Source organism: Neoarius graeffei, chromosome 1 (genome assembly GCF_027579695.1).
Source record: "Neoarius graeffei isolate fNeoGra1 chromosome 1, fNeoGra1.pri, whole genome shotgun sequence".
Classification (NCBI taxonomy): domain Eukaryota; kingdom Metazoa; phylum Chordata; class Actinopteri; order Siluriformes; family Ariidae; genus Neoarius; species Neoarius graeffei.
Genome location: NC_083569.1, coordinates 44,755,861 through 44,773,460, shown reverse-complemented (window position 1 = coordinate 44,773,460; position 17,600 = coordinate 44,755,861). Strand labels below are relative to the sequence as shown.

General features: G+C 42.4%; 1 protein-coding gene across 1 annotated transcript in view; it reads right to left on the bottom strand.

Moving 5' to 3' along the window:
- Positions 1-16,397: 16,397 nt before the first annotated feature.
- ankhb (ANKH inorganic pyrophosphate transport regulator b) overlaps positions 16,398-17,600 on the bottom strand; it is a 106,687-nt gene continuing 105,484 nt past the window's right edge. The window contains exon 12 of the mRNA XM_060923087.1: positions 16,398-17,520. Within this exon, the coding sequence (XP_060779070.1) occupies positions 17,389-17,520 (132 nt within the window). The 3' untranslated portion in view covers positions 16,398-17,388. The remainder of the gene's footprint in view (positions 17,521-17,600) is intronic.

The window sequence follows — 17,600 nt, the reverse complement described above, 5'->3', positions numbered from 1 at the left end:
ACTACTATATCCCCCACTACTATATCCACACTACTATATCCCCACTACTATATCCCTCACTACTATATCCCCACTACTATATCCCCACTACTATATCCCCACTACTATATCCCCACTACTATACCCCCACACTACTATATCCACACTACTATATCCCCCACTACTATATCCACACTACTATATCCCCACTACTATATCCCCCACTACTATATCCACACTACTATATCCCTCACTACTATACCCCCACACTACTATATCCACACTACTGTATCCCCCACTACTATATCCACACTACTATATCCCCCACTACTATATCCCTCACTACTATACCCCCACACTACTATATCCACACTACTGTATCCCCCACTACTATATCCACACTACTGTATCCCCCACTACTATATCCACACTACTGTATCCCCCACTACTATATCCCCCACTACTATATCCACACTACTGTATCCCCACTACTATATCCCCACTACTATATCCCCACTACTATACCCACACTACTATATCCTCACTACTATATCCCCCACTACTATACCCACACTACTATATCCCCACTACTATATCCCCCACTACTATACCCCCACTACTATATCCCCCACTACTATATCCACACTACTGTATCTCCCACTACTATATCCACACTACTGTATCCCCCACTACTATATCCACACTACTGTATCCCCCACTACTATATCCCCCACTACTATATCCACACTACTATATCCACGCTACTATATCCACGCTACTATATCCCCACTACTATATCCCCACTACTATATCCCCACTACTATATCCCCGCTACTATATCCACGCTACTATATCCACACTACTATACCCCCACTACTATATCCCCACTACTATACCCCCACTACTATATCCCCCACTACTATATCCACACTACTGTATCCCCCACTACTATATCCACACTACTGTATCCCCCACTACTATATCCCCCACTACTATATCCACACTACTATATCCCCACTACTATATCCCCACTACTATATCCACACTACTATACCCCCACTACTATATCCCCACTACTATATCCCCACTACTATATCCCCCACTACTATATCCCCACTACTATATCCCCCACTACTATACCCCCACTACTATACCCCCACTACTATATCCCCACTACTATATCCCCACTACTATATCCACGCTACTATATCCACACTACTATACCCCCACTACTATACCCCCACTACTATATCCCCACTACTATATCCCCACTACTATATCCCTCACTACTATACCCCCACTACTATATCCCTCACTACTATACCCCCACACTACTATATCCACACTACTGTATCCCCCACTACTATATCCACACTACTATAATCCCCCACTACTATATCCCTCACTACTATACCCCCACACTACTATATCCACACTACTGTATCCCCCACTACTATATCCACACTACTATATCCCCCACTACTATATCCCTCACTACTATACCCCCACACTACTATATCCACACTACTGTATCCCCCACTACTATATCCACACTACTTTATCCCCCACTACTATATCCCTCACTACTATATCCCCCACTACTATATCCCTCACTACTATACCCCCACACTACTATATCCACACTACTGTATCCCCCACTACTATATCCACACTACTGTATCCCCCACTACTATATCCACACTACTGTATCCCCCACTACTATATCCACACTACTGTATCCCCCACTACTATATCCCCCACTACTATATCCCCCACTACTATATCCCTCACTACTATACCCCCACACTACTATAGCCACACTACTGTATCCCCCACTACTATATCCACACTACTATATCCCCCACTACTATATCCCTCACTACTATACCCCCACTACTATATCCCTCACTACTATACCCCCACACTACTATATCCACACTACTGTATCCCCCACTACTATATCCACACTACTATATCCCTCACTACTATACCCCCACACTACTATATCCACACTACTGTATCCCCCACTACTATATCCACACTACTATATCCCCCACTACTATATCCCTCACTACTATACCCCCACACTACTATATCCACACTACTGTATCCCCCACTACTATATCCACACTACTATATTCCTCACTACTATACCCCCACACTACTATATCCACACTACTGTATCCCCCACTACTATATCCACACTACTATATCCCCCACTACTATATCCCTCACTACTATACCCCCACACTACTATATCCCCCACACTACTATATCCCTCACTACTATATCCCCACACTACTATATCCACACTACTGTATCCCCCACTACTATATCCACACTACTGTATCCCCCACTACTATATCCCCCACTACTATATCCACACTACTGTATCCCCCACTACTATATCCCCCACTACTATATCCACACTACTGTATCCGCCACTACTATATCCACACTACTGTATCCCCCACTACTATATCCCCCACTACTATACCCCCACTACTATATCCCCCACTACTATATCCACACTACTGTATCCCCCACTACTATATCCCCCACTACTATATCCACACTACTGTATCCGCCACTACTATATCCACACTACTGTATCCCCCACTACTATATCCCCCACTACTATACCCCCACTACTATATCCCCCACTACTATATCCCCCACTACTATATCCACACTACTGTATCCGCCACTACTATATCCACACTACTGTATCCCCCACTACTATATCCCCCACTACTATATCCACACTACTGTATCCCCCACTACTATATCCCCCACTACTATATCCACACTACTGTATCCGCCACTACTATATCCACACTACTGTATCCCCCACTACTATATCCACACTACTGTATCCCCCACTACTATATCCCCCACTACTATATCCACACTACTGTATCCCCCACTACTATATCCCCCACTACTATATCCACACTACTATATCCACACTACTGTATCCCCCACTACTATATCCCCCACTACTATACCCCCACTACTGTATCCCCCACTACTATATCCACACTACTGTATCCCCCACTACTATATCCCCCACTACTATATCCACACTACTATATCCCCACTACTATATCCCCACTACTATATCCACGCTACTATATCCACACTACTATACCCCCACTACTATATCCCCACTACTATATCCCCACTACTATATCCCCACTACTATATCCACACTACTGTATCCCCCACTACTATATCCACACTACATCAACACTTGATTCCTGGCACATATTTGTTTATCTTTACTAGTGGTTTGCAAAAGTAGTAATCGAGTCTTCACACTTTGTTTTAATTTGAAATACCACAGATATTCCATTTATTTATTTTCTAAAAAAAATAACATCAAAGCTGTCAAGGTAAGAAACATCTGCCTAGTTGAGGTGATTGACACTGGCAAAGGTGAGTGGAAAATTATAAATTGTAGGTAGGCCTGTTGATATTATTAATAATATTAATAATAATTGTGTGCAGCACTTAATAAAGGTCAAATAAATAGGCCTATAAAATAAATACATTTAAAAAAACAGTGAAATTATAATATGATCAATAGATCAATATCCCACAGCAGTTGTGCTGTGTCCTTCACGTCATTGCTCTCATCCATGGCCAAAGCAAAAAACTTGAATTCTGACGCTCTCTCATTCAGCTGGTCAGACAAGTTGTCCCCCAAATCTTCGGTTCGCCTGGTCATAGTAGGTGTGGAGAGACTCACCGCGTTGAGCGCATCCTTCTTGTCGGGACACACCTCCTCGGCCACAGCAAGCATGTATACTTTAACAAAGTCCCCATCAGTAAACAGCTTTCCATGGGTAGCTAGTAGCTGAGCTACCTTATAGCTAGCTCGGACAGCAGCCTGGTTGATCTGGGTTTGGCGAAGGAATACATTCTGTTGTGCAGCCAGTCCGCATTTCATCCTCTGAATCCTGTCTTCTCTTGTTTGCCCTCGCAAACTAACATACTCTGTGGTGGGTTTCGTAGTGACGACGCAGATTATATTCTTTGAAAACCGACACACTTTCTTTACATACAGTGGTGCTTGAAAGTTTGTGAACCCTTTAGAATTTTCTATATTTCTGCATAAATATGACCTAAAACATCATCAGATTTTCACACAAGTCCTAAAAGTAGATAAAGACAACCCAGTTAAACAAATGAGACACAAATATTATACTTGGTCATTTATTTATTGAGGAAAATGATCCAATAGTACATATCTGTGAGTGGCAAAAGTATGTGAACCTTTGCTTTCAGTATCTGGTGTGACCCCCTTGTGCAGCAATAACTGCAACTAAACGTTTCCGGTAACAGTTGATCAGTCCTGCACACTGGCTTGGAGGAATTTTAGCCCATTCCTCCATACAGAACAGTTTAAACTCTGGGATGTTGGTGGGTTTCCTCACATGAACTGCTCGCTTCAGGTCCTTCCACAATATTTCGATTGGATTAAGGTCAGGACTTTGACTTGGCCATTCCAAAACATTAACTTTATTCTTCTTTAACCATTCTTTGGTAGAACGACTTGTGTGCTTAGGGTCGTTGTCTTGCTGCATGACCCACCTTCTCTTGAGATTCAGTTCATGGACAGATGTCCTGACATTTTCCTTTAGAGTTTGCTGGTATAATTCAGAATTCATTGTTCTATCAATGATGGCAAGCCGTCCTGGCCCAGATGCAGCAAAACAGGCCCAAACCATGATACTACCACCACCATGTTTCACAGATGGGATAAGGTTCTTATGCTGGAATGCAGTGTTTTCCTTTCTCCAAACAAAACGCTTCTCATTTAAACCAAAAAGTTCTATTTTGGTCTCATCCGTCCACAAAACATTTTTCCAATAGCCTTCTGGCTTGTCCACGTGATCTTTAGCAAACTGCAGATGAGCAGCAATGTTCTTTTTGGAGAGCAGTGGCTTTCTCCTTGCAGCCCTGCCATGCACACCATTGTTGTTCAGTGTTCTTCTGATAGTGGACTCATGAACATTAACATTAGCCAATGTGAGATAGGCCTTTAGTTGCTAAGAAGTTACCCCGGGGTCCTTTGTGACCTCGCCGACTATTACATATCTTGCTCTTGGAGTGATCTTTGTTGGTCGACCACTCCTGGGGAGGGTAACAATGGTCTTGAATTTCCTCCATTTGTACACAATCTGTCTGACTGTGGATTGGTGGAGTCCAAACTCTTCAGAGATGGTTTTGTAACCTTTTCCAGCCTGATGAGCATCAACACCACTTTTTCTGAGGTCCTCAGAAATCTCCTTTGTTCGTGCCATGATACACTTCCACAAACATGTGTTGTGAAGATCAGACTTTGATAGATCCCTGCTCTTTAAATAAAACAGGGTGCCCACTCACACCTGATTGTCATCCCATTGATTGAAAACCCCTGACTCTAATTTCACCTTCAAATTAACTGCTAATCCTAGAGTTTCACATACTTTTGCCACTCACAGATATGTAATATTGGATCATTTTCCTCAATAAATAAATGACCAAGTATAATATTTTTATCTCATTTGTTTAACTGGGTTCTCTTTATCTACTTTTAGGACTTGTGTGAAAATCTGATGTTGTTTTAGGTCATATTTATGCAGAAATATAGAAAATTCTAAAGGGTTCACAAACTTTCAAGCACCACCGTACAAGACAAACTGCACGGTCCTTACACTGAACGAAAAAAATAATCGGTGGTCCACTGTTCTTTAAAAACTCTGCACTCTCTGTCAGCTTTTCGCTCACCGCTAGCCATTTGCTGTCCTGAACACTGACAGTTCTCTGCGCGTGCGCTGCCTGTCACTGCTTGATCGCAAGCATATGATGAAAATTCGGAAAATATGAATAGTTCATTTTATAACTAAATATCAATTTTAATTGATAAAATAAACAAAATATAAGATGCAGACATGTTATTATTTGCTAAAAAGCAATTTAAAAAAATAGGCCATGACCACTTTTGGGGATTGCCTCATAGGGCCGGTTCAAGTGGTGGGGGGCAGAGGGGCTGAGGGGCCGGTCAAAGGGGGGTGGTGGGCCGGAGTCGGCCTGCGGGCCGTAGTTTGATGACCCCTGGTTTAAATGATCCCCTGGCTAACAGCTCCACTTGTTCACAGGCAATAACAGACGCTGGTCAGTAATAATAACAGTGACACTAACGTGTGTCACTTATTAAAGCAGCATGTGAATACCAGTAAGAGTGAAGATTTTTTAAAAAATTTGTCATTAGTTATGAAAGACCCTTTTATGAAAGATTAAGTTTGTATTGTTCCAGCAGGCAGCACTGGCCTTTCTGGTCAGAGCTGTGGAGTATGCCATGGATAAACTCCTGTTGGAAGATGCTCTCCTGAAACATGCGAGATTTATTGATGTGCAGCTGAGGGCTGAGTGTGGGGTTGAAGATACCCTCTACTTTCTAGACAGGCAAGGGTTTTCACATAATGACTACATATTTTTAAGTTTAATGGTCATGATCACAAAACAAATCTGTCTCTCACTGCATTCTAATCAGTCTTGTACACATTGTGCTCTTTTTATGATACCAGGAACTCCTTCCTTTTCATGACCCAAAGGAACAGGACCAAATAAGTGAAGTTTATGGAGTACCAACTGATGGACATTGCCATGCCCCAGGACCCAACATCCTTTGACATTGAGGAGTTTTGGGGAAGAATGTCCTCAAAAAAAGAACAAAGTAAGAAATTTTTTGCACACAACATGACTTGCTCATTATTAAGATAAAAGGAAAATATTTAAATAATAGAGGCCCTTGGGTTCTTTTTCAAAGGTGACTGGCTTGAACCAATTTGGGAGGCTATCAAAGATTGCAACCTTGGTTTTGGTGCTTCCTCATTCAAATGCTGATGCCAAGAAGGTATTTTCAGTGGTCGGTCTGAACAAAACCTCAACCTGAATCACCTTGTCTCTGGACGGGACATTGGCCTCTATCATCTCATCTCATTATCTCTAGCTGCTTTATCCTGTTCTACAGGGTCACAGGCAAGCTGGAGCCTATCCCAGCTGACTACGGGCGAAAGGCGGGGTACACCCTGGACAAGTCGCCAGGTCATCACAGGGCTGACACATAGACACAGACAACCATTCACACTCCCATTCACACCTACGGTCAATTTAGAGTCGCCAGTTAACCTAACCTGCATGTCTTTGGACTGTGGGGGAAACCAGAGCACCCGGAGGAAACCCACACGGACACGGGGAGAACATGCAAACTCCACACAGAAAGGCCCTCGCCGGCCACGGGGCTTGAACCCGAATCTTCTTGCTGTGAGGCGACAGAGCTAACCACTACACCACCGTGCCGCCCTGGCCTCTATCATGACCCTGAAAATGGCTGGACTTGAGCCAAACTGTTTTAAATGGGAGCCAACAACACAAATGATGAAGGACTCCAAAAAGGCAATAATCAGTTACAATAAACAACACCAGTCATAATCTCTCTCTCTGCTCTCTCACACACACACACGTACACTTATTCAATACATGGAAATTGAATAAAGACTTTGTATTTGGTTGAATTGTCAGTGCCATGTGTCATCCTTTCTTCTGCAAGTCTGAGCAGTTATTAATAATGATAATAATTAATAATAATAATTATTAGTGTGGGCGGCATGGTGGTGTAGTGGTTAGCGCTGTCGCCTCACAGCAAGAAGGTCCGGGTTCGAGCCCCGGGGCCGGCGAGGGCCTTTCTGTGTGGAGTTTGCATGTTCTCCTCGTGTCTGCGTGGGTTTCCTCCGGGTGCTCCGGTTTCCCCCACAGTCCAAAGATATGCAGGTTAGGTTAACTGGTGACTCTAAATTGACCGTAGGTGTGAGTGTGAATGGTTGTCTGTGTCTATGTGTCAGCCCTGTGATGACCTGGCGACTTGTCCAGGGTGTACCCCGCCTTTCGCCTGTAGTCAGCTGGGATAGGCTCCAGCTTGCCTGCAACCCTGTAGAAGGATAAAGCGGCTAGAGATGATGAGATTATTAGTGTTATTAACAGCAACACTAATAATATTATTAATTCCTGCGACCCGTTCAACTGGCCCCCCAAACCAGGGGGGGGGGGGGGGGGGGAGATGTCACTCTTGCCTGCATTCAAAACTTGAGAGTCCTGATAAATTACTGTTGTGACCCTTAGCATGTTAGCTAATTTTTCTTATGCTAGGTCCCGCTAGCATAAGAAAAATTAGCTAACTAATCTAGCTAGCTAATCTAGCTAACTCCGTTACATAATCTAGCAAGGAGTTAGCTAGATTAGCTAGCTAACTCCCACTGTATTTGAATGGGAGGCTAGGCTATCCCTGGACATTTATTTAGCTTTGGTTGCTCCGTAAAGTGTTGCAAATTATCTGGGAAGCCTGTAATGTATTTGTTTGGTTTTATTTTACTTTATACTGTGTAAATATAGTGCTTGGGTTACGTGCCCTATCTCTGTCACCCTGGGGAAGAGGAGTTGGGGAAGGAGCTCACCCATGCTGTGTGTGCACATGTTGGTTTTGCAGTAAAGTTTTTTTTTTCTCATTTAAACTTTATTAAGTACAATTAAACAGAGCGAAATCAAGAGAAAAATACAGATATGAGCAAGACATTCCAAGAACAGACTTAAAAAACAGAAAAAGAAAAAAAAACAGAATAGACTAGAGAGTAATTAAGTGTGCGAGAGCATATTTCATGTAAACAAATTTAATGATTTGCAAATGTTGATAGTCTTTAAAGCCTTTGTATTTTTCGATGAAGAGATTGTCCTCATATATTGTTCAAGTTCTTTTAAGTACAAAGAGTTCAGGCTTGGGCGGCACGGTGGTGTAGTGGTTAGCACTGTTGCCTCACAGCAAGAAGGTCCGGGTTCGAGCCCCGTGGCCAACAGGGGCCTTTCTGTGCGGAGTTTGCATGTTGTCCGTGTGGGTTTCCTCTGGGTGCTCCAGTTTCCCCCACAGTCCAAAGACATGCAGGTTAGGTTAACTGGTGACTCTAAATTGACTGTAGGTGTGAATGGTTGTCTGTGTCTATGTATCAGCCCTGTGATGACCTGGCGACTTGTCCAGGGTGTACCCCGCCTTTCACCCGTAGTCAGCTGGGATAGGCTCCAGCTTGCCTGCGACCCTGTAGAACAGGATAAAGCGGCTAGAGATAATGAGATGAGATGAGTTCAAGCTTTCTGTTGATGAATTTGCACTTGTGTATGTGAAACTTTGCTAAAAATAAAAACATGTTTATAAAAAAGAATGCAACTTCATCTTTGTGATTACAATTATGAAATCCAAAAATAACATTCTTATAGTAAAGGTGAAAATCAGAAAAGACAGAATCAGCAACATACCTGTGGAAGTCCCTCCAGAATTTATAAGTGAATTTACATGACCAAAACAAGTTTCAGGATGCTTTTGGCAGAAAGAACAGTGAACATCAATATCATTCTTAAATCTTGATAAATATTGTTTTGCAGGGTAGAATTTGTGTATCAGTTTAAATGAGATCTCTTCTTTGTGGTAACGTCCAAACTTTTTTCCATTCAGTATCAGACACAAAATGGGCCCAATAAAATGATGCTGGTGGGACAGAGACTAGGCCATCCTGAAACATGGCTCTTACGTTGGGGTTAAAAAGCTTACCAGATGAAAAACAAACCCTACTAAGAGAAGACTGTGATACATCAGGAGGATTGAATGATAAGGGAGGAGAGCTGTAAGAGCCCCTGAATAGCATACACAGACCAGAAGGAATAGCATCAAAAACCACTGAAAATTCTCTAGGTGTTATTGGTATATTATATCTCATAAGAAATTCAGAATAATTATACAGCAACCCGTCTTTTTTGAACAATTGACTAACCGTAACAATTCCGTTGTTAGTGTTTTGTTTTTATAAACAATATTACGGTTATTCCAAATGAAGCAACTCTGCAGAGAGAAACTGTGTTTGTAAATCAATGTCCATGCGAGAAGAACCTGTCGATGGAAGTGAGAAAGTTTCAGTGGTATTTTTGGGATGCTGTAATTGCAGAGCAGCAGGAAATTAAGGCTGCCTAAATTTGAGAATACATGATGCGAAATGAAATTCCAAATAGATGTGGGGTTTTTCAAATACTTTTTGATCCGTTGGTTTTGCAGTAAAGTTCCCGAAAGGAATCAGCTGTGTCGGGGTCACTTTTTATACCCACCCCGGACCAATCACAACGCAGAGCAATAAACGACTGGTTACACAGCACATCAGCTGGTTCCACATTGAATGAATGTGCATATTTGCACATATGTGCAAATATGTTGAGGTCCTGGAACCTCTCTCCAAAGGCCTGGAGTAGTTTTGCACACTCCCCAGCATATTCAGATGTCACAGCAGGGTTTTGTTCTTGCAAAGTAGGAAAGTGCACAGTGTTTCCCCTTTTCAGTTGCACTTGCCACAGCTTCAGTTTAGCTTCAAATGATTTCACATTTGAAAACATTTGAACCCATCACACCCTGGTCACATGGCGGCACAGTGGTGTAGTGGTTAGCGCTGTCGCCTCACAACAAGAAGGGCTGGGTTCGAGCCCAGTGGCTGGCGAGGGCCTTTCTGTGTGGAGTTTGCATGTTCTCCCCGTGTCCGCGTGGGTTTCCTCTGGGTGCTCCGGTTTCCCCCACAGTTCAAAGACATGCAGGTTAGGTTAACTGGTGACTCTAAATTGACCATGAGTGTGAATGGTTGTCTGTGTCTATGTGTCAGCCCTGTGATGACCTGGCGACTTGTCCAGGGTGTACCCCGCCTTTCGCCCGTAGTCAGCTGGGATAGGCTCCAGCTTGCCTGCGACCCTGTAGGACAGGATAAAGCGGCTAGAGATAATGAGATGAGCTGAGACACCCTGGTCACAATCTGTTTAATCTTTTCCCCTCAGGGAGGCGATATAGATCACTGTATGCAAAAACAACCAGACACAAGAATAGTTTTTTCCCCTCAGACTGTCTCTGTGATGAACAGCTAAAATTCAGATTCATATATCAGTAATATCACTTGCAAAATATCTGCACACTCATACTGTTATTCTGTGCTCACTGTATACTTTATCTATTTCATACTTGACTTACTTGGATTACTTTGCACTATGCACCTATTGCACCAATTTTTTGTTTGTTTGTTTGTTTTGTGTATACGCTTTTTATCTGTTTTGTACTATGAGAGCTACCGGAGAAACCGGAGTCAAATTCCTTGTGTGTCCCCACATACCTGGCAATAAAAGTGATTCTGATTCTGAAAACAGTGAGCTGAAAAGCTGGTTGGGACCTCGGAGCTTAACATTCAGTTCTGAGAGGTACTTGATAATATCCACCATGAAGGCCAAATCACACAGCCACTTGCTATTACTGAGTTCAGCGACTGGTTTGCCCTTCATCTCCATGAACTGCTTTACTTCTTCCCTCAAGTTGTAGAAGCGTGCAAGCATATCTGCACGACTCAGCCACCGCACCTCACAATGGTAAACCAGGCCTCCGTACTCTGACTCAAGCTCACTCAGTAGCTCTTTAAACTGGTGGCTGTTAAGTCCTCTGCTTTTAATGAAGTTGATGGTGGAAACAACAGTAGTCATCACATTATTGAGCTTCAGGGAATGTGCACACAGGCTCTCTTGGTGTATGATACAGTGGCACACAACCAATTTGGATTCAGACTGAGACGACTCATTTCTTTTTTTAACCAACACAGTCAATCCTTTCTGCGCACCAACCTCAGATCTTCTGTCTGTGGACTTTTGACTGTCCCACATTTTAAACTGGCATCTATGGGTGGCAGATCATTCAGTGTTGCTGCTCCTAAACTTTGGAACTCATTACCACAATCGCTTTGTGACTGTTCCACTCTTTTTCCTTCAAAGCCAATTTGAAAATTTTCCTCTTTACCTCACACTACTCTTCCTAGTGTGGCCTTTTTTTTTGTAACTCCTGTGTAAAGTGTCCTTGGGTTTGTGAAATGCGCTATATAAATTGAACTTATTATTATTATTATTATTGCCAACACCAGCAGCACTCATGCAGCCCCACATAAGGACACTGCCACCACCATGTTTCACTGTAGGCACCATGCAGTTTTCTTTGGATTCCTCACCTTTGCGACGCCATACAGTTTTGAAGCCATCAGTTTCAAAAACATTTATCTTGGTCTCATCACTCCAGAGTATAGAGTCCCAGTAGTCTTCATCTTTGTCAGCATGGGCCCTGGCAAACTCTAGGCGGGCTTTTTTGTGCCTGGGTTTTAGGAGAGGCTTCTTTCGTGGACGGCATCCATGCATGCCATTCCTCTGCAGTGTACGCCGTATTGTGCCACGGGAAATAGTCACCCCAGCTTGGCTTTCTACTTCTTTAGATAACTGCAGTGAACTTGCATGCCGATTTTCTTCAACCCTTCTCATCAGAAGACGCTCCTGTCGAGGTGTTAACTTCCGTGGACGACCTGGACGTCTCTGTGAGATGGTTGCAGTTCCATCTTTCTTAAATTTTTGTACCACTTTTGCTACAGTATTCTGACTGATAAGTAAAGCTTTGCTGATCTTCTTGTAGCCTTCACCTTTGTGGTGGAAAGAAATTATTTTCTCTGGGGAATTCTGAAGAGACAAGTTGAGCATCACTCTCCATCCAGCATCCAGTCACTAAAAGAGGTCATTGTTGAAGAATGGAAAAAGATTTATGTTGCAAAATGTCACCAACTTGTTCATTCCATGCCTAGAAGACTTGGTGCTGTCATTAAAAATCATGGAGGCCATACAAAGTACTAGATGTAGTAGTTTTTGTTGTGGGGTGTACTCATTTTTGCACCACCCTAATTTGAGTAAAACTGAAAAATGTGTAATCTAAGTTATATTATTAACCTTACTTTCCTGTTATAAGTTAAACAGATGTTATATTAAACTTTGTCTTGTCAACATTTTGGAAATCGTTTGTGTTTATTGAGATATTGTTTAAAATGTTACTTTTCAAAGGGGGTGGACTCATTTACGCTCAGCACTGTGTGTGTGTGTGTGTATATATATATATATATATATATATATAAAATTATTATTATTGTGTGTGTGTGTGTGTGTGTGTGTGAGTAATTATGAAATTGTCTTGCGGGCCGGATCAAACGGTCTCGTGGGCCGTATACGGCTGCAGGCTGGACGTTCCCCACCCCTGACATAGAGCCATGTTTGGGGAGTCTGCCGCATGCTGTTGGTCAAACTCCAAACGTTTTCTTCAGCAATGACCTTTTTTCTGGCCACTCTTCCATAAAGCCCCACTTTATGGAGTGTATAGCTTAAAGTGGTCCTATGGACAGATACTCCCAACTCCGCTGTGGATCTCTGCAGCTCCTTCAGTGTTATCTTTGGTGTCTTTGTTGCATCTCTGATTAATGTCCTCCTTGCTCAGTCTGTGAGTTTTGGTGGGCGGCCTTCTCTTGTCAGGTTTGTAGTGCTGCCATATTCTTTCCATTTTGCTATAATGGATTTAATGGTGCTCCCTGGGATAGTCAAAGTTTGGGATATTTTTTATAACCCAACCCTGCTATACTTCTCCACAACTTTGTCTCTGACCTGTTTGGAGGTTCCTTGGTTTTCATGTTGCTTGCTTAGTAGTGTTGCAGAGTCAGGGTCCTTCCAGAACAGGTTGCTTTATACAGACATCATGTGACACTTTGATTGCACACAGGTGGATCTTAATCAACTAATTATGTGACTTATGAAGTGAATTGGTTGGACCAGCTCTTATTTAGGGGTTTCATACGAAAGGGGGTGAATACTTATGCACACTCCAGATTTCTGTTTTTTCATCTTAATTATTGTTTGTGTCACAATAAAAAAACAATGTGCACCTTTAAAGTGGTAGGCATGTTGTGTAAATCAAATGGTGCTAACCCTCCAAAAATCCATTTTAATTCCAGCTCGTAATGCGACAAAACAGGACAAACACCAAGGGGGATGAATACTTTTGCAAGACAGTGTAGATGTAAATACCGTATCCGGAAAATTAAAGCTGAAATTCTGATCTCATATTCATGTTTTGATCTCAAAGCCAAATGTCTTCAGTGTATAGCAAAAACCAAAGAATTGGCCTTGCTGTTCCAATACCTTTGGAGGTGACTGTGCTTAGACATTTATTCGTTAAGATTGTACTTTATATTAAGTTACTTTCTAACTTTGCCTTGATGGCTCCCTGCAAAAATCATGTTTCATAAGGAGCCAGTTTTACAAAGTTTAACATGGTGGTGGGGCGGCACGGTGGTGTAGTGGTTAGCGCTGTCGCCTCACAGCAAGAAGGTCCTGGGTTCGAGTCCCGGGGCCGGCGAGGGCCTTTCTGTGCGGAGTTTGCATGTTCTCCCCGTGTCCGCGTGGGTTTCCTCCGGGTGCTCCGGTTTCCCCCACAGTCCAAAGACATGCAGGTTAGGCTAACTGGTGACTCTAAATTGACCGTAGGTGTGAATGGTTGTCTGTGTCTATGTGTCAGCCCTGTGATGACCTGGCGACTTGTCCAGGGTGTACCCCGCCTTTCGCCCGTAGTCAGCTGGGATAGGCTCCAGCTTGCCTGCGACCCTGTAGAAGGATAAAGCGGCTAGAGATAATGAGATGAGAATTCAGTTTATAATCAGATACTGGCTGTAGAATGCCTATGGTGCTCCTGCTCCATCACATCATCATCAAAACAGTGAACCACATTCAAAAAGACACGAATAAAACAAATTGGTGAACAGACAGATGTCACTGCGATTATTTTCCCACTGATTTAAAAGTGAGTGAAGTGATGGTGATGAGGCTTGTGTTTAAATCCCAGAGTAGCTTTTACCCCAGGTGAAGAAACTGAGATGGATGTGGATGATACACACGAAAGTGGAGTGCGATAATATGGAGGTCGAAGAGTTACTCCAGGTTAAGATGGAGCTCTTGGCAAGATGAAGAATGTTAGTGATAGTGGTGAGTGCAAAACTTTTGGCACTCAGCAGAGGGCACTGTTTCTCTACAGTGAGGTTTTAAAAGAAAACAAACAGCAAATCAGTTGGATCAAATAGCCACCGCAAGTGCATTTGGTTATTTTTTAGGGGAAAATATAATACTTTGAGATATCATTTCTCATAACAGTTAATTAAAACATGATTGTGAGTGTTTGTTTCATTACATTTACTAAAATTTGGGTCTTTGGATCAGTTGTGATGTTATTTTTATCAGTCTCCAGAACAGTTCTGCCTCTTTTCCCATGAAATGTCAAGCTGTTAAACTGTTACTAAAGACCTACTTTTGCATTAAAGGAAAGTGAAAATTAATAAAATAAAAGAGAAAAAAAACCAGGATGAAACATCTTGAACCACATTGTCACCCTTTAATCACTGTGGAATAAAGCTGTCATTGTCTGAACTGGACAACTGTAAATATCTGAACATCGACTGTGCATTTCCTCTGCTTTGGTTCAAGCAGTAATGTTTAATACAAAAGGAGCATGGCCAGACATTGCTCATCATCACAAACAAAATCAAACAAATGAATGCTGTAGACATCATAAATACTTGTGCAGAAATACTTGTGTTTATAGTTACAGTAGTGTAGGACAGGAAAGGGATGATCAACTGGACTTCATGGTTCATTTTGTGTGATATATATATCTCGATCAGCCATAACATTAAAAACACTGACTGGTGAAGTGAATAACATTGATTATCTCATTACAATGGCACCTGTCAAAGGGTCGGATATATTAGGCAGCAAGAGAACAGTCGGTTCTTGAAGTTGATGTGTTAGAAGCAATAAAAATGGACAAGCGTAAGGATCTGAGCGACTTTAACAAGGGCCAAATTGTGATGGCTAGATGACGGAGCCTGAGCATCTCCAAAACAGCACATCTTGTGGTGTGTTCCCAGTATGCAGTGGTTAGTACCTACCAAAAGTGGTCCAAGGAAGGATAACCGATGAACCGGCAACAGGGTCATGGGTGTCGAAGACTCACCTATTCACATGGGGCATGAAGGCTAGCCCATATGGTCCAATCCCACAGAAGAGCTACTGTCTAACTTTTTCAGCAGTTTGTGCGACAGTAGTTCTTCTGTGGGATTGGACCATATGGGCTAGCCTTCATGCCCCATGTGAATAGGTGAGTCTTCGACACCCATGACCCTGTCCCCGGTTCTCCTTCCTTGGACCACTTTTGTTAGGTACTAACCACTACATACCAGGAACAACCCAAAAGATGTGCTGTTTTGGAGATGATCAGCCCCAGTCATCTAGCCATCACAATTTGGCTCTTGTTAAAGTCACTCAGATCCCCATGTTTGCCCATTTTTCCTGCTTCCAACACATCAACTTCAAGAACTGACTGTTTTATTGCTGCCTAATATATCCCACCCCTTGACAGGTGCCATTGTAGTGAGATAATCAATGTTATTTACTTCACCTCTCCGTGGTCATAATGTTATGGCTGATCGGTATATAATTGCAATAAGTTACATCCTGAAATTGAAAATAAATGGCCAAATTAAATAAGTACTTTTTAAAAATACTGCAACAGGCATGAGCATGAAAAGAAAATGCACGGCAATATCCTCCTTCCTTTTCCCACCACATACAGACTTTATATCACCCATACAAAACGGTACCAGAGTTTATACACCTATGACATTGCATATTAAAAAATAGTGCCTCTAAAATGGCCCGCAAACTTCAACCACTTGTCACTCGGAAGCCATTTTGTTCATCTAGTCATGTTATTAATCTAATACACACTCAAATCTGATTTAAAAAATCTGTCTGTATAGAGATGTATTAGTGTGTGCATCTGTGACTCTATTTTAAACATTTCTAGAATAAAAGGTCTCAGCTGTGGAGCAACATTCGGGTTCAGAGGTCCACGCTCCTGGAAAGGTAATATCTTCTTTCTGCGGTGTATGCAAGATAAAAAATAACAACCAAAGATATTGACATTCCAAGAAGATGAAGTTAGTGTGTGTAGAATTTTTGTATTTATATTCCATGTCAGGGTTCATAAACGTTTAGGACGGCAGCACAGTAGAGCTCAGAGCATAGAAGAAAAGCAGTTAACACGCGACATTGCTTTGGTACAAATCGATATCTTCATTGTCCTCTGCACAGAGGTTTCCGACGACAGCTGGAAAACATCTACCGAGATGTGCATGTGTGGTTGAATGATATTTAATACAATAGAAATCTGTCCTTTCTGTCTTTCATGATTTCTAACTACAGCTCCCTTTTTAAGCATCCTCCATGTGCACATTGCAAAGGGGGAAAGAGCAGCAAAAGGGGGCAGGAAGCGATGAAAACACTGCCCTGCAAAGCAAAAGATCCCTGGTTCCCCCCCTCAACACATCCTCCTACGAGCACTGAACATAACCAGGAGGAATGCACATGAGGCCGACGTCTCAGAAAATCATGAGCTCACTCTTCTTCCTCATCCTCCTCTCTCAGTTCAACGATGTCATCTATCCGGCGGCCAGAGCGCACCTCATTCATCGGAGCTGAGTCCTCCCCCTCGATGGTTGCCTCCCCGTCACAATCTTTCTTCTTTTTCTGGGAAGAGGAAAATAAAATCCATTTTTAAAAACTGTTAAAACCTTACTAAAAATGTATCAGCCTGAAGGGTGTAGAAA